General features: G+C 35.7%; 2 protein-coding genes and 1 long non-coding RNA gene across 3 annotated transcripts; all 3 read left to right on the top strand.

Annotated features, from left to right (window-relative positions):
• The first annotated feature begins 843 nt into the window (after window positions 1-843).
• Window positions 844-5,904, top strand: LOC143540213 (protein MLN51 homolog). Its single transcript, XM_077033336.1, has 9 exons — window positions 844-1,298; window positions 3,294-3,396; window positions 3,486-3,688; window positions 3,773-4,398; window positions 5,121-5,232; window positions 5,325-5,462; window positions 5,549-5,604; window positions 5,688-5,733; window positions 5,820-5,904. The coding sequence occupies exons 1-9, from the start codon at window positions 844-846 to the stop codon at window positions 5,845-5,847; spliced, it is 1,767 nt and encodes a 588-aa protein (XP_076889451.1). The 3' UTR covers window positions 5,848-5,904.
• A 3,023-nt stretch (window positions 5,905-8,927) lies between these two features.
• Window positions 8,928-16,199, top strand: LOC143540178 (N-terminal acetyltransferase A complex auxiliary subunit NAA15-like). Its single transcript, XM_077033312.1, has 22 exons — window positions 8,928-8,989; window positions 11,940-12,018; window positions 12,098-12,180; window positions 12,289-12,438; window positions 12,560-12,675; window positions 12,782-12,887; window positions 13,009-13,080; window positions 13,175-13,290; window positions 13,380-13,512; window positions 13,618-13,695; window positions 13,771-13,824; window positions 13,897-13,967; window positions 14,049-14,103; window positions 14,187-14,282; window positions 14,362-14,490; window positions 14,591-14,673; window positions 14,763-14,993; window positions 15,292-15,421; window positions 15,511-15,618; window positions 15,699-15,830; window positions 15,910-15,966; window positions 16,047-16,199. The coding sequence occupies exons 1-22, from the start codon at window positions 8,939-8,941 to the stop codon at window positions 16,197-16,199; spliced, it is 2,283 nt and encodes a 760-aa protein (XP_076889427.1). The 5' UTR covers window positions 8,928-8,938.
• A 51-nt stretch (window positions 16,200-16,250) lies between these two features.
• Window positions 16,251-16,687, top strand: LOC143540214 (uncharacterized). The gene is made up of 3 exons (XR_013136561.1): window positions 16,251-16,296; window positions 16,380-16,491; window positions 16,586-16,687. It is a non-coding gene; the product is annotated as an uncharacterized LOC143540214 (long non-coding RNA).
• Window positions 16,688-17,459: the final 772 nt, after the last annotated feature.

Below are 17,459 nucleotides of genomic sequence, written 5' to 3' on the forward strand. Positions count from 1 at the left end.
CCGGTTCCGGGTTGTACCTCTACGACTAACTTTATCAATTTAGTAACGTTTTATAACTAAAGCTAGCTTTTAACTCTAGACAAATTTAGTAAAACAATGTAACTTGCTTTCGGTTAATCATTAAGTTTGGTTTTAGACATTATTCATATACGACCCCTTATCTTCTACTCCCATTTAGGTTGAAATCTAGACACATGCTTTAGAGTTTAGAGTGTGTTTTTTGTGTGTGTATTCTACAAAAAGACATTCAAAAGGGTCAACACCTGCGTTAACAGTTCTAATTCAGTATTGGGTCATGTCCATTCTGTTATTCAGACTATTTTCGTTTTTTTAATTCTAACCAATTTAAGTTTTTAGCATTAAACTTCAATAGAGTTATCATACGCTGCCTGAGCTATAATAATTTTAAACGAATTATATGAGTTTAGTAAATTGTTTTTTTTTTCTTTTCTAACAAATGTATTTTTAATCCTTTTTTTACTTAAACGCTTTAAAAAAAAAGCTTTTGCTCACGTTTAGTTAACCGTGTGACTTGCTTATTTTTTACTAAAGACGCCATAACCAACTTCCGGTTACTCGGTTTTCAGTTTGGTTTCATTTATTGTTCATGTCTCCCCTTATCTTCTTCTACTCCCATTTTCACCCAAATTATTTACCCTAGTAATATTATTATTATCATCCTGCACACAAGTCCATACAAACCCTATACCGACACTTGTTTCTTCATTCATTTCTAATACTATCAAATCAAATCAAATCAAATCATATTCTTAAATCTTCGTCATTCCAATTGTTAGTTAGGGTTAGGGTTTTTGTTCGTGCGGTTATTGCGAGTTTGAATCAATGGCGGATTTAGGAGAAGAAGAAGAAGATGAGTATGAGAGTGATCCAGAGCAGGCGAAGCTTTCGTTGACGATGCGGCGGAGGATGGAAGCCAGTGACGATGAAGATGCCGATGACGATGATGATGTTAGTGACGCTAGGGTTAGGGTTAGGGTTTCGGATTATGAATCTGACGGTCAAGGTGCGGCGGCAGAGTATGATGATGAAGAAGAAGAAGAATTGGAGTTGGTTGAGGAGGAAGTTGAAGGTGTTGTTGAGAGTGTTGATCGGTTTGATAATAATAATAATAGTAATAATAGGAATGGGAGTGGAGGAGTTGAGGAAGGTGAGGGTGAGGGGAGACAGGAGGAGAAGAAAGAGAACGAGCCGTTTGCGGTGCCGACGGCTGGGGCGTTTTATATGCATGATGATAGGTTTAGAGATAGTGGCCGTGGGCGTGGTCGGGGTAGAAACAGGTGATTTTCTGCTTTTATATTTGTTTTTGTGTAGGTGTAGGTGCATTGTTATAATTAGTTGGAGTGATCCTTTGAAGTGGTGTAGGGTTAGTTAATTTAGTTAGAAACAGGTGATTTTGTGCTTTTATATTTGTTTTTGTGTATGTGTAGGTGCAATGTTATAATTAATTGGAGTGGTCCTTTGAAGTGTTGTAGGGTTAGTTAAGTTAGTTAGAAGCAGGTGATTTTGTACTGCACATGTTTAGGTACATTGCTATAATTAATTGGAGTGAGTCTTTACATAGTTGCAGGTTTAGTTAAGTTATGTTAATCGGTTTCATTCTTGGTTTGAAAATGTGCGCATCGGGATCACAAAATGACCAGTATTTTAAAAACAGGCCATCGATTAAACACTACTTACTAGAGATGATAAAAGTGTCTTATGTTTTAGTGGTTAGAAGTTAACAAGTTAAAATATCATCTATGAAATATGAATGATTGGACATTATGTGGCTGCCTCGTGCGTCACACATTGCAAATTGACATTTGGGATCAAATGGATCGGGGCGTCTCTCATTCTTTGAAACCAAGGTCTCATTATTTGACCTTTGTAAGATAATGAAAAGCCATAAGAAGACATATAACAACAGGTGGTACAAGACAGGCATTTGTCTGTGTATATAAAATATATAAACATTATCGTGCAAGAGAATATGTTATACGCAAAGCACTACTTTACTTTTGAAAGAAACATGCTACTCAATGGTGCTTATCTTCTTATTTAAGTATACACACAATGCTACACATTTTATTGTTATTCAGAAGTCAAATAATACTAATTTTATTATCTATGTAAGTTGTTTGTTTGTATTTATATTAAGTTCTTTACATATGTTGGTTTTTTTATTATATTGTTTAAATTTATATATACATGCACGATTGTTTGTCTTATATTTACGGACAGACATGTTCTTATGTCTTATTACGGCTTCTTTTTTTATTAAATAATCATAATTTGTCTTCACCTTTAGGTTTCTCTTTGGGCATCAACATTTGTAGGTGAAATTGTGGGAAAAAAAAAACCGTGTTATGGCCTTCATGAGTAGTATATAGGAATGGCATGTTACACTGTTATTAAGCTAGATTGGAATATGAAAGGGTGTCATGAACACTATTATTATGCCAAGTTGAATGCTCACACAACAAAATTTGAAATGTGACAAGCTGAATAATCTAGATTCATATTCTGCAAGAGTATGGCATGAATAAAGTTGAATGGTGCTCATGTTTATTAAGCCTCCACTTTAACATCCATGTGTTGGAACCACCAATCTATTTTTTTCCTCCATAGATTTGTAACCTTTTTTTAGTCATTGGCCTTCTTTATGCTCCAAATTTCCTCTATATTTGTTTTAAGGTATTTCTTTTCTTTTATCTTGCAATCCACCTGTTTACTAATTTATCAATTGATACTTCATAATTCATGTACTTCCAAAAAGGAGCTCACATGGACGTTTTAGTGATACTGTGTTCGTTTATTTTTGAGTTAAACAAACTACCATTCTATGTTGATTTTCAACATCAGGAAGTGACCTGGTTCCATGCAGGATTAAAAAATAGATCTTAATGAATTAAAGGAAAATATACCCATATAACTGTTATTAGTTTGTGAGTCTGTTACAATAGTTACACTAATTTTTCAAAAGGAATTTGAGATTCACATAAGTTCTTTTTGATATAGTTGTGGAAGTATGCGACAAAAGGCACACGTTCATATGTATAAACTAAATTATTCAAGCATGAAGCTTCAGTTAGAAGAAATTTGTGTTGTACCATTTGTTCATTACAAGTTTATCTGATATCAACCACATTTACTCCACCAAGAAAAAAGCTTATTATAATTAACTTGAGATCTGTTTTACATTGACAGAATGTCATAATTTGAGTCAATTCTTTACAATTTTTCCATGCCATTAGAGGGTTCTTTATTTTATAAAGTTCTGTTTGTAAATGCAGGCGAACTTTTGGCGGGAGGAAATTGTGGGAGCTGAGAGATGAGAGAAAATGGGGCCATGACAAGTTTGAAGAAGTGACTACACAGGATAGGCGTTACCATGAGGTGAACCATTGTTTCTTATCAAGTATCAGCACATGTATGTGTGTGTGTGTACACACAACTCTTTATTTTGATATTTTTTGTTATTTCAGAATAGAAGGGTTCTCAGGGGTCGTAATCGAGGCCGTGGCAGAAATTTAGGTGAAGGCCGTGGATTCTCTAGAAATTACGACAACAGCAATAATAATAATAATAATCAAACAACTGGGCCCAAATCTGTAAGGGGCCGAGGCCCAAGAAGATATCAGCCTTTTACACAAAACACTTTTGTGCAGCCTCCTGCACAAAGCAGACAGTAAGCAGAGATATCATGATTTATAGTTTTTATTTAACTATTACTCGTATGATTGGTTCAGAATTTGATTACCAAGTGTTGTAGGCATGCCAAACCAATGGAGAAAACCTCACATGCTAGTTCAGGAAGAGCAACTGCAGCTCCTGCCACATCAGCATCAGAATCTGCTCACGGCTTCGTTAGAAAAAATGTTGTTGCATCAAGCTTGAATTCTGCTTCTCTACCATTTTATCCTTCGGGTTCTTCAAATAAAGAAAGCAAAAGCGGATCAGTTACTCGGGGCCCACGTCCTCATGCCATGTCGGAGAATTATCCAGTTTCTCAGTCTAGTATTTCACAGGGAAGAAATGTTTCTGTTTCATTAGGTATGGACAAGCTTTATATTGATGATCCAATTTCTAAGCCCATGAACTCACAAACGCGGGCCCATGGGAGAGGCTCAGCTTCATTTGGGCAAGAGGGCCATCAATCGGTGCCTTTTAGTCAGCAGTTTAAGGCTCGATCTGCCAGAGGGCCTCAAGCTTTTTCTCCGCCTAAAACATCCGATTCTGCACGAGGTCTTGAGTCTATAGATATGGAATCTTCTACAGAATCTAATGATTTTAAGGCTGTGCTGGGTTTAAGAGGAAAAGGTAGTATTCCAAGCAGTGGAACTGGCCCGTTTTCTTATGGTGATCAGAATTTTTCCGGGGCTCCAAGATTTCTGCCAGGTAAACATCTATTAGATAATGTTTTTAATCAGTATTAGGCCTGTAAACGAATCGAACGTCAGTGAACTGTTCGGCAGGAAGTTTATATTTGTTCAATTGATAAGCAAACGAGCATGAACAGCAGTTTTTGTTCATTTAGTTAAATGAACAGACATGGACAGATGTCTCATTCCTTCTTTATGTTCGTGAACATTTGTTGATGTTCGCGAGTTTACATTTGTTTTAAGATCATTCGTGTATATGTTTTTAAATCTGTTAGGTTCATTACAGTTTAGACTAAGTTTATAAAAATAAAATATCATCCATTATAATTGAATCTAGGTTTGCTATCTTTTCTTTGGCTAGACACGTTGATGCTCACGCTTACTTTTAATTGGTGTTCGCTCAACTACGTTCGTGTCCAATCATCTATGTTCAGTTATGTTTGTTCGTTTATGTTTTTTTATGTTCATGAACTGTTTATTTGTACTGATAGTGAACGGACATAAACACCAACACGCTCATTTTCATAACAAACGGATACAAACAAGGAAACTCAGTTTGTTTAATTGTTTGTGTTTGATCAGTTAAAGTTAAACGAATGAACATGCTTCATTTGTTTTTGTTTGGTTTTGGTTTATTTACAGGCCTAATCAAATTCATTTTTTCTATTTCATTAGTTTCTTGGAGATATGAAATGATGGTATGCAAATAAAATATTACTTTTGTGGTTTGGTATGTAGTTATGCAATTTGCGGGGCAGCATCCTCATGGTCTTGGAGTTCCTGCTGTTGGCATGGCTTTTCCTGGCTATGTTGGACAGCCCGATGGGATGGGAAATTCAGAGATGACATGGTACTAAAACTTAGGATTTTTAGTTTAATAGTTTTTAATTTGTTTTTTAAAACTCAAGTTGAGTACCAATATCATTGATGATGTCATAACAGGTTACCTGTTTTGGCTGGCGCTGCTGGAGCTTTAGGTGCTGCTGGACTAAATGCACCGTACCACCCGTATATTACAATGGATGGCTCTTATAATGCTCGTCCATCTGGTCAACTTGCTTCACTAGCTCATCCTATAAAGTACAACAATGTTTGCTGAAAGTTATTTTCAACAGATTTTACTGCAGTTTATTTGCTTAATTTTTATCTGTTCGGTTTCTTTGCAGCAAAGACAGTAATATTAATAAATCTAGCAGTGAAGTGAAGCCTTATCAGAAACCTGGTACGACTTTATGCTTGCTTTCTAAACTAAATTTTGTTAAATTTGTATTTTGGCAATTATTTTAATTCGCTTTGTTTTGGCAGAGATTGAAAAGGATGAGCTGAGACTACGACAAAATAAAGCTCGCAGGCAAGTTTGAGTTTTCTTTAACCATCGTTTTAGTTTTTATTGTGTACAGAAGAATTGATTTTAGATTTTTATTGCTCTCTGTGCAGATACACTGAAATGAAGTTTGATAAGTGAAGTATTAAAAGCTATTGAAATTAGCTGAGAAAGAACACTTTTCCAACTGAAAATTTCCTGACGAATTTCTTGCGCTGAGTGGTTTTGCAAGCCTTAAGCCTTCTATGGTCTCCCGTTTGCTCCTGGATCAATTTGGGCAGCTACTATATTACTAAATATTTACGGTAACGCCTTCTTTTGAACAGTTATTGCTTAAATAACTACAAACTTATATCTTTTTACATAGTTATTGGTTTTAGTTGTATGCATGAAAGTGTTATTATTTCAGGTATGCGTTTGATATGCCTGCTCATACTGCGTCCTCATAGTAAAAGAATGCAGTCTGACAGGTGGCAGGAATTTTTCATTTTGGATGAGAGGTATAGAAAAACCTTACCGCGATTTATAAATCTGAACATACTTTTGATTGTAGGCGTTTTTGTTTCTAATTTCAGGTTTATTCTGGCTTGTTTCTATAACTTTTATTTGGTGAAAGTTTTCGGCAAGGCGTAGTAAAAGTACAAGAGATTTTAGAGATATCTAGCAATGAAACTTTTAGCTATAATGTGTGTGTGTGTGTGTGCGCTTTTAATCGTTTATCTTGTGTGCTTGTTTTTACCGACTTGAGTCGTGTTTGGGGTTCGAGTAGCTGTGCAGCTTGTTTGGAGATGGTTTTTAACTTTGTTTCTTCATGTTTACTGTATGACTTAGGCGGAGGCAAAGGATAATTGTGTTTGCAATGAATGATCACTTTGTTATTGTTCTTGCCTTTTGAGGGTTGAGTCGTGCTTGAGATTGGCTTATGATTGATCTAGTAGAGGTTGAGTAAATTTCCTATCCGGTGTTAATGTGTGTTTTATGCTAAATTAGTTAGAATGATATTGTTATCCAAAAAGTAAAATGCATATCATATCCAATGACTAGAATTACGAATCCATGTGGAACTGGTAGTCGTACACATTTCAAGTTTCGTTCGAGACATGAGCTTTGTGAAGATTCTTGGCTTAGAGCATGAAGGTTTAAGGATAATCCCCTTTTAAATGACTGTTTAATATAAGTTCATGGTGTTGAGGATAACTAGGACACCTGAATACTTGATTAAAGCCAATTTGTATTTTAAACAACCAAGTTCAAGTATTACGTGTCGTTTGTCCAAAGTGACTTGGAAATAGACGGTGACGCAGCGAGTTGGAAATAGACGGTGACGTTGCCCACCCTGTTCAGACAGATCGATGTAAGTGAAGCACAATAGTTAATTTTTAATACTTTTAGTTTGGTATAACTTATAGCATGTTACGTTGTTATAAATCACCTATACCTTTAGTTTGCAGAATCAGAACTTTCCACCTCTAAGATAGAGGTGACAACAAAAGGTTAACTTGTGTAGTGTAGCCATGGTTGTAAAAATCATGTGTAGGCGCTGATTAATCGCTAGTTGGGACCCTACCGGTTAGTTGTCGATTAATCGTTATTTTGTCAAAATCGAAAATTTTATATACAAAATTTGGTATATATATGTATATTTACAAATTTACATATAAATTCCAATCCAAATAATTGCTAGTTCCCTATGGATTTATGTAACGTTGAGTGCAGTGCAACTCAACTATATTAGATTATTATCTGTTAGTAAATGCTTTCACAGTTAGTGAACTTTTTAATACTTAGACCATCCGCTATGGGCCTTATAGGGGCGATTTGGGGGGGGGGGGTGTTATGAAGAAGGGCGACGCGACGCTGAGAGGTTGAGGTGGGGGGCCAACCAACTTTCTCTCTCTCTCTCTCACACACACACACAAATAGATATGTATATATATAATGGAGCAAGAAACCACAGCGAGACGTTATGAAGAGGATCAACAAACCTATGTGACGATGATGTGACAGTGTTGTGGCACTATTAAAGCCCCCTCCATAGTGAACATCCTTAAAGACCTAATGCAATGCACGTAAACTAAGAGCATTCCCAGCAGGTCTCCTATCACTATCTCTATAATTACATAAAAAATCGCTACATATATTTCTCCTGTTATATTAAATAATATTTTTTATATCTGTTTCATTACAGGTTTCTCTCTCATTTACTCACAACCAATTTAACAAATATTAAAAAATAAGTAGGGGCGAACAAAGTTTCCCCAAATTTACAAAAAATCACCACATTTCTCTCCTTACCCTATAAGTTGCACTATCAACCATTCATAAACCCATCCTATAATTTGCAAACCTGCTCACATAATTTTAAGGGAGCTGCTGGGAATGTTCCAAGAGCATATCCAGCTCGTCCCCCATCTCTGTTTCTAAAATTACACTAAAAAACACTACATTTCTCTCTTTTGTTTAATTAAATAATATTTTTTATATATTCAGTCCAAAGTTTTAAATTTTGTCAATTTTATATTTAATTTAGTTCAGTTTTCAGTTTTTTTTTTTTGGTCTATAACCCATAAGAGCGTAATCCAAGCCCAAAACCATCGAGCATAGACTAAAACAGATCTACATTTACTCTGTCGACAACAATAATCATGCCCCTCCCCTCGTATTTAGTTTCTAGACATTTTCGAAACTCTTCCCCATGGTGGAATTAATTGGTAAAATGGTCAAGGTAATTCTCTGAAACCGCATTATACCGATAAAACAAATATCGTTTCTTTTGTTAATGCATAATAGTTAGGGTTTAGAGATTAACATATCATAACAAACATCTTGGTCGAAATCAACATTAGAAGGTTGAATATCCCGCATTTTCATGTTTGCTCAAGAAATCGATACACTAGACGCATTATACCACAGTCATAAGTCATAGCTCCACCCTATAATTTGTAAATTCATGGAAACGGATCAATCATGTAATTAACTATACAATATCTAAATATAAATAAAATCTCTTTTACAAACTCAACCCCTCATTTCACCCAAACATCATTTTCCACCATCACACCTCCATTTCATTTTGTTCGTTGGTGAGTAGTCAGTCGGGTAGGGTTGCAGAAAGAAGATAGATAATAATAACAATAATAAAAACAAACATAAACATAAACAAACGCCCACAGTCACCACTTTCGTGGCCTCCCTCCCTCATTCAGTCCAGAATCATCATTACCTCACAGCCATGGGCGCCTCGCTTCCTCCTAAAGAGGCTAATCTCTTCAAACTCATCGTCGTAAGCTCAATCACTTTAAATCACTTTCAGCTCAATTCTATTCTATATTCACTTATTTAAAACCCTAGGTACAGTAGCTATTATCTATTGTAACGGCTTTGGACCGTCTATTGAGATTCACGTAAACACGCGGTTTTACATGTATTATTATAATTAGTAATGCCTTTAGAATTTAGTTAAGTCAGAACTCTGTGTATTTAAACCCTAGCCAGTCATGTATTGTAATAGCTTTGGATCGTTAATTGTAATTCGCGATATAAGATTCAGTAATGCAATTTAGGTTTATTAAATTGACTGAACTGTGAATAGATTTTGGTGAGAGTTTGAGATTTATTATATCTTTTGAAGCTCTTGTGAAATAGAATTGAGTTAAGTTAGAGACTGTTTATTGTACTGCTGCAAGTTTCTGTTAGCATATGGTCAGGATTGTTATGCATTTAATTGCTGTTGCAACACTATATGGACTAAGGTTCTAAGTTACTTAAACATTGTTTTTACAAGTAGTGTGAACATGTGATTTTGACTCAGGAATTTGGCGGCATGCACGTATGTAATCAGTAATGCATTTAGATTATCAATTTGAATGAACCGTCAACAGTTTTTGGTGATAATTTGAGATTCATTTCATTTGAAGCTCTTTTGAATAGAATTGAGTTAATTTAGAGACTGTTTATTGAACTGCTGCAAGTTTCTGTTAGCATATGATTAATATTGTTATTCATTTAGTTTCTGTTGTAACACTATTTGGATTAAGGTTCTAAGTTAGTTAATCATTGTTTTCGAAGTAGTACTAAGTTTTATAGAATGCAGGAATGTTTGAAGGTTTCTATATAAGCATTAGCAGGACTAAAGTGTTTTGAATCATTGAATGTGCTTTCAGCTTCTTATGTAAGAAATTACATAAGCATTAGCAGGACTAAAGTGTTTTGAATCATTGAATGTGCTTTCAGCTTCTTATGTAAGAAATTACATAAGCATTAGCAGGACTAAAATATTTTGAATGTTCGTTTAGCTTCTTACGGAATGCCACCTGACAATCTTTCTGATATATTTATTTAAAATTTGGCTAGTATCGTTATTTAAAATGATATCATAGGTTAAAGGCAGACTCGCTTGTATGTTTTATCACTAGGAGCTTGCTTCCCTTTAGGAAAATGTAGGAGATAACTACAAGGTACAAATTTAGTAGAAACCTAGCATCAGAGGTTGATAATAATGGATTAGCAAGTTAAATCTTAGCACTTAAGATAATTTATTCTTTAAGCCTGCTTAAGAAATTGATATTAATTGGAATGTAAAGAGTGAATTCAAAACTAATGGAGAAGTGGCTGTTGGGTTGAAAGAAAACGTGATGGGAGACGACGTCGGAGGTCTCAGTCCACGATAAAGACACGGCGATGTCTTTAGACAACCGGTTTTCCTTTGCGTTCTTCTCCATTTTTATCCTTTTCTACTATTAAATTCATAAAACGATTAATAAAGAGGAATGAAAGAGGAGTATGCATAAACATGGGGTTGATCGGAAGAAAACAGACCAATGAGTTTATTAGACCATCACGCATGCAAATTCGGCGTTGAGGAGGGAGGAGCAAATGACAACGAAGTGTATAGTGACGCCCACACCAAACAACGTGCAACGTCGTCTACGTGTTGGTTTAAGAGTTCTAGATATGTTTCAACATGCGTCAGGTGAGCATTTGATGTAAGAAGCTTTGAAAACTTACATCAGACGACCACACATGGCACACGCTGAAACATATCTAGAACTCTTACGCCACCAAGTAGATGACATTGCATGTTGTTTGGGTTTGGGGTGGGCATGCCATTATACACTACCCTGTAGTTTGATCCTCCCTTCTAAAGGTTGAACTCGCCAACCCGTTGGTATGTGATCTCACCAGTTTATTTTCTTCTAATTAACTTATATTTTAATTTCTCTTTATTGATCGTCTCATGATTTTAATAACTTGGAAAGATAAAAATGGAGAACTAAACACCGGAAAATCCGTCGTCGAAAGACATCTCTGTGTCTGTATTGTGGACTGAGACCTTTAACGGCGTCACTTTTTCTTTCACCACTGTATTAAAAATCCTACTTAGTCTTGTATTGTAATGGCTTTGGTTCGTCAATTGAAAGTATAAACTCCACATTTTGAATTGACGTGAGCTGAGCATTCGATTTTCCTGTAAATTTAACTCAGGAAATTGGCTGCATGCTAGTACTTGGCATTAATCAGTAATGCATTTTGGGTTATCAAATTGAATGAACTGTGGACAATATTTGGTGAAAATTTGAAATTCATGCCATTTGCCAATTGCCACTCTTTTGAAATAGAACTGAGTTGGCACAAAGGGCTACACTTTTACAGTTTTACTGGAAACGGTCTATTTTAACGCTGCAAATTTCTTTTTGTATGTGGTTAAGATTGTTACTAATTTAATTGCTGTTGTAACTCAATTTGGACCAAAGTTCTAACTTGGTTAAACATTCATTTAGAAGCGTTTGTAAATCTTGGAATCTAAATGCCTAATAGAGTGTAGAATACAGGAATATTCTAAATGTGCCGTACAAGATACGATAAAAGCATTAGCTAGACTAGATATCTTGAATGTGCTCTCAGCTTTTTAAAGAATGCCACTTGACAATCTTTTAAATATGTTAGTTATAATTAAGAAGACATACACCACCTCAATATTTGCAAATGCCATCATTCAAATGATATCATAGGCGAAAAGCATACTCACTTATATGTCGCTCCTGCTATTTTAGTTTATGCAAATACATTCTGATATTCATTTCCTCATAGTATTTGACCCCCTTATGAGGGTTAAACTGCAAATGATCATTGTATTTTATTGCTTTGATGCTGCTGCTATACCTTTGAAACCAAATATATTTTATTGTATACTGAGAAAATGATACATAGTATTTCGATTGTCACTTTGGCAGAAATCTTATGAAATAAAACAGTATAAAAAGGGGCTTAAGGCTGCAGATGCTATATTGAAGAAGTTCCCAAATCATGGAGGTTTGTGAAGAGTTTATTAATCCAGTAGAAACATTTAAGTATATTATATTTTCATCTGTTTAACTTTTCTTGTTACTAGAAACCCTCTCGATGAAGGGATTGACATTGAACTGCATGGACCGTAAGCCGGAAGCATATGAGCTTGTAAAGCTAGGATTGAAGGTTGGCTAACTTGCAAACTATTAACTATACATTAAAGTATACTTATTTGAAATCATTTATTATATCAGTCTATTGCCACATATTGAATTCACTAGTGTTTAACTGTAGAATGACCTGAAAAGCCATGTTTGCTGGCACGTTTTTGGTCTTCTCTATCGATCAGACAGAGAGTATAGGGAGGCAATAAAATGTTACAGGAATGCTCTAAGGATAGATCCCGACAACATCGAAATACTTAGGGACCTATCTCTCTTACAGGTATGTATCCTTAATGTTTATTTAGCATATCATAAATTATCAGCATAAATGATGTTAGATTTGTCATCCCATGTTTTCTTTGTATTGGGTAGCTAACAGAGCCTTTTCCATTCGATTACAGGCACAAATGCGTGATTTGGCAGGTTTTGTTGAAACAAGACAACGATTGCTGACTTTAAAACCTAATCATCGTATGAATTGGATTGGTTTTGCTGTTTCTCATCATCTAAACTCAAAGTAAGTTGTTTTAAGTTCTTGGTAGTTAATACACACAACTTGTTTACATCTTATATACATGTGGGGTACAAATGTTTATCATGCATTTTTTGAAATTTTTTACAAGTGCATCAAAAGCAATTGATATTCTGGAAGCATATGAAGGGACTCTTGAAGATGATTATCCTCCAGAAAGCGAACGCTGTGAGCACGGGGAAATGCTGTTATACAAGGTAATATTTATGATAAGTAATAGTGGCTAGTTCTAACAACACTGAAACCTGTTCATTGATTGTTTTAAAACCATTATGCATAACTTTTTTTAAGAACTAATTTAGAAAATTCTTTATCTAGGTATCTTTATTGGATGAGTGTGGTTCTTTTGAGAAAGCACTTGAGGAGTTGCGCAGGAAAGAGCCCAAGATTGTAAGTTTTTTTTCATTTACTTTGTATAATTTTTAAGATGAAATCGCTGACTAGGTCAATTAACTTCTTTTCATAACGTATTCTGTGTTAACAGGTTGATAAACTATCCTACAAGGAAATGGAAGCTTCTCTTCTTATGAAGCTTAATTGTCTTGAGGAAGGTGAAAAATTGTACAGGGTACTACTTACTATGAATCCTGACAACTACAGGTACATGAAACACTGATACTTGATTTGGTTTTTTGATTTCACACTCTGAAACAATACAAAAAATATTGAATTGACCCTTTTTAATTTAGATACTATGAGGGATTACAGAAGTCTGTTGGGCTGCATTCAGAGACTGGTCAATATTCCTCGGATGAGGTAGATAAGTTGGATGCTTTGTACAAGTCTCTCGCAGAGCAGTACACCTGGTCTTCAGCTGTTAAGGTGACAAAATTTTCTATACTTTTACCAATTTCTGACTCAATACTCAATAAAAATGTCATTATTAAGTCTTGAGTGATGCTTTAAAATCAAAATGTTATCTTTTAGAGGATCCCACTAGATTTTTTGCATGGTGAAAAGCTTCGGGATGCGGCGGATAATTATGTCAGGCCTCTGTTAACAAAGGTACTTGCAGTTTGAGTTTTGATTATTTGGTGACATTTTTTAACGCGAACTTATATTTTTCAATGGAAAATGTAGGGAGTCCCGTCTCTGTTTTCTGACCTTTCTCCACTGTATGATCATGCTGGCAAGGTTTGTGCAAGCTACCTCATTGAAGGTTCTAGAATTTTGCATTTATTGTGACATATTCTGATCTTTTTATAGGCCGATATTCTTGAAAAATTGGTCCTTAGCTTGGAAGAATCACTTAAAAAGACAGGTGGATACCCTGGAAGGTAAAACTTGATCACGAGCTTTGTTCTTTGGGTCCCTTTTTCGTGCGTTTAGTGTAATATTCTGTTAAATCTATTGTCCAGATCAGAAAAAGAGCCACCTTCGACACTTCTGTGGACCTTGTTTTACTTGGCTCAGGTTTGTTCTTGCTGCACATTTTGTTTGGATTTGAATTAATTTGCATATCATATTATTATTATTCTTATGCTGTGACTATGCAGCATTTTGATAGGCGGGCCCAGTACGATATAGCCCTTGCTAAAATCGAGGAAGCTATGCAACATACTCCAACAGTTATTGATTTATACTCTGTCAAGGTCTGCTTATGATATCCTTTTTTTCTCTTAGTTTTTTATAGATAATCTTAGGGTGTTAATGTCTTTCTGTTTACTCTAGAGCAAGATATTAAAACATGCCGGGGACTTTACAGCAGCAGCTGCATTAGCAGATGAAGCTAGGTGCATGGATCTTGCAGATCGTTATGTAAATAGCCAGTGTGTTAAAAGAATGCTTCAGGCTGATCAGGTTCAAACCTCCACATACGCTATATGTTTATGTCAATCGCTTACTGAATTTAAACGTTTGTACATATTTTGTTATTTTGGTTTTATATGCATTTTGTTAGGTTCCCCTTGCAGAAAAGACAGCTGTATTGTTCACAAAAGACGGTGAACAACATACTAACTTGCATGATATGCAATGCATGTGGTTAGTGTTATTACAAGCTTGTTACCCTATATATTTATATATACCAAACAGAAATATATGAATAATCTACTGAATCTTTCTTTTTGAAGGTATGAACTTGCTTCTGGTGAAAGTTACTTTCGGCAGGGTGAGCTTGGACGGTCATTGAAAAACTTTGTGACGGTTGAGAAACATTATGCAGATATAACCGAAGACCAGTTTGATTTCCACTCTTATTGTTTAAGAAAAATGACTCTGCGGTCCTATATTGAAATGTTAAGATTCCAAGATCGGCTTCATGCTCATGCTTACTTTCGCAAGGCAGCCACTGGAGCTATAAGGTGAAGTTTCTGTAGTCGTGTTTTAAAAACAGAAGTCAACAAAGTCAAAGTTACTGCCATATCATCAGTTATTCAGTTTGACATGTTACTGGATCATATTACCTTATATCACAACGTTTGGAAGCCGGTTATCTCAAATCATTTTTGTTTCTAACATTTTTTTGGTTTTTTGGCCTATAGAGGCTTGTTATCTTGAATTTAATTGGACCAAAGTCGGTTACCTCTTTAGGCATTTGAGTTCTTGTGCCTTATACATTATTATTGTTTGATACTTTTTGTGATCCACTGAATGATGTAGATGCTACATCAAGCTTTTTGATACTCCAAAGACATCAAAAGAGGAAGACGGTGAATTAGCAAAATTACCTGCTTCTCAAAAGAAGAAAATGAGGCAAAAACAGAGGAAGGCTGAAGCAAGGGCGAAAAAGGTATTTACACCCTTACTCTGTTTCATCTTTTAACGGTTTTTATTTTTCTTGGTTAACTTGTTAGTATATATACTTTGATGTTCTGTCAGGAGGAAGAGGTGAAGAATGAGGAAGCACATGCCGGTGGCGGTTCAAAGTATGGGAAACGAAATGCCAAGACAGTTGATTTGGATCCTCATGGAGACAAATTGTTGCAGGTTTTTTAAATACTATTTATGTTGTGAAAATAATGTCTTTTTTAAGCAGTTTGTTAAGTAATATTTTGTGTCTGAGCTAGATTGAAGATCCTTTAATGGAAACTGGAAAGTACCTGAAACCGCTTCAGAAGCACTCATCTGAATACTTGGAGACACATTTAATGGCGTTTGAAGTTAACATGAGAAAGGAAAAGATCTTGCTCGGCTTGCAGGTAATTTTACTTTTAGTGAGAAAACTTAAGCATTTGAGTTAAATACTAAACCTATTGACTGCTTTTGTATTTCATCAAGGCTTTGAAGCACCTTGTACAACTAGATGCTGAAAATCCAGACACTCATCGGTGCTTGGTATGTCAATTCTTTATTCTTTTCTTTATATCTCATCTTGAAATAGGCGATATATTGATTAATAACTGTGGATTTCACAGATAAGATTCTTTCACAAAATGGCATCAAGGCCCACTCCTACAACTGAGGCTGAAAAACTCATTTCAGGGGTATTAGAAGCAGAACGACTTACTTTCAGGTTAAATTTTAAACTTATTTTGTGCATTTTAATGCATTCTTATCTGTTTCGTTAAGTAATATTTTATTATATTTTCGTCTTTTTTATTTGTAGTCAACTGCAAGACAAATCGCTGATGGAGGCAAATACGGCCTTCCTTGAGCAACATAAAGGTCATCTTTTTTCTAATACGCATGCGCGTGAAATTACATACTATGAACACCTTTTAAGACACTATGCTTTTGATTTTTTGCAGACTCCTTGATGCACAGGGCGGCAGCAGCCGAAATGATGTATTGCTTAGAACCAAATAAGAAATCAGAGGCGATCAAATTGATCGAAGCATCTACTAATAACCCCGTTTCAAGGTTAGCCAATCTAATAAAATGATTTCATAATTTCATTAACCAGATACGGTTTCGGAGCCTGATTTTGCACATGTCTGTTTTGTAACCAAATTAGCAACGGACCACTCGGACCTGTGAAACAATGGAAGCTGAAAGATTGTGTTACAGTTCATAAAATTGTAAAGGCCACTTTCGATGATCAAGAAGCTGCACTAAGTCCGTCTTACTCCTTTTCTCTTATTTTTTTCTTTATCGCGCATCTGCCAATTCTATTTCTGAAGGGCTTTTTTGTCTTGTGGTAGGATGGAAACACCGGTGTGCAATAGAGTTTCCGTACTCTACCTACTTTGAAGGCAGCCTTTTGTCTGCTGTAACCACAAACAAAGCTTCCAAACCGAATGCTGAAAACGGGTCTATTTCGTTAAATGGTACAGTGGACATCATGAAGAATCTAGCCATTTAGGGGAAAAAAAGTTTAATCAGAATTTATAGGACACGGTCCCCTTGAGAAAAGGAAACAGAACATGAGACAACGGTTTCTTGTGTCCACCGGACCCGATGCTAGGCAAGTACACACCGATCGGGGTTGTGAATCTTGAGAGTATGTTGTACTGGCTGGTTCTTTTCATTCATGTTGTATAAATGCTATATTAATCCGCAAAAGTTTTGGAATTTAGATCTTATGATAAGTGATTTAAACATTTAAACACCGAATTGCGTAACTTTGATCGCTAGCTAAATCATTTGGCCATACTCGGTCAAAGAGAGCATGACTGAAACATTTAGGACCGTGCACGAGCCGTGAACCGGACAGTACAGGGTCCCGACTCCTAGTTAGTGGCCCGCGTTTGGGCCGACAGGTTTGGTCAAACCGTGTGATTAATATTGACGGAAGAAAAAACAAAGCAGAAGCCAGAAGTTGTGGGCCGTGATGTTGGTATTGGGCTTGGGCCCTAGAACATTAGGGCCAGGGATGGGGTATCAGTTAC

Source organism: Bidens hawaiensis, unplaced genomic scaffold (genome assembly GCF_021521415.1).
Source record: "Bidens hawaiensis isolate Kalapana, Puna unplaced genomic scaffold, B.hawaiensis_p1.1 tig00012182_1, whole genome shotgun sequence".
Lineage (NCBI taxonomy): Eukaryota > Viridiplantae > Streptophyta > Magnoliopsida > Asterales > Asteraceae > Bidens > Bidens hawaiensis.

Excerpts from the sequence above, each read along its gene's own strand:
- LOC143540178 (XM_077033312.1), top strand. The coding sequence starts at position 8,939 with ATGGGCGCCTCGCTTCCTCCTAAAGAGGCTAATCTCTTCAAACTCATC. Across the intron at positions 12,181-12,288 it reads TTGTAAAGCTAGGATTGAAG|AATGACCTGAAAAGCCATGT; the intron begins GTTGGCTAACTT and ends GTTTAACTGTAG. Across the intron at positions 15,967-16,046 it reads CAGACACTCATCGGTGCTTG|ATAAGATTCTTTCACAAAAT; the intron begins GTATGTCAATTC and ends TGGATTTCACAG.
- LOC143540213 (XM_077033336.1), top strand. The coding sequence starts at position 844 with ATGGCGGATTTAGGAGAAGAAGAAGAAGATGAGTATGAGAGTGATCCA. Across the intron at positions 3,397-3,485 it reads AGGATAGGCGTTACCATGAG|AATAGAAGGGTTCTCAGGGG; the intron begins GTGAACCATTGT and ends TTGTTATTTCAG. Across the intron at positions 5,734-5,819 it reads CGACAAAATAAAGCTCGCAG|ATACACTGAAATGAAGTTTG; the intron begins GCAAGTTTGAGT and ends CTCTCTGTGCAG.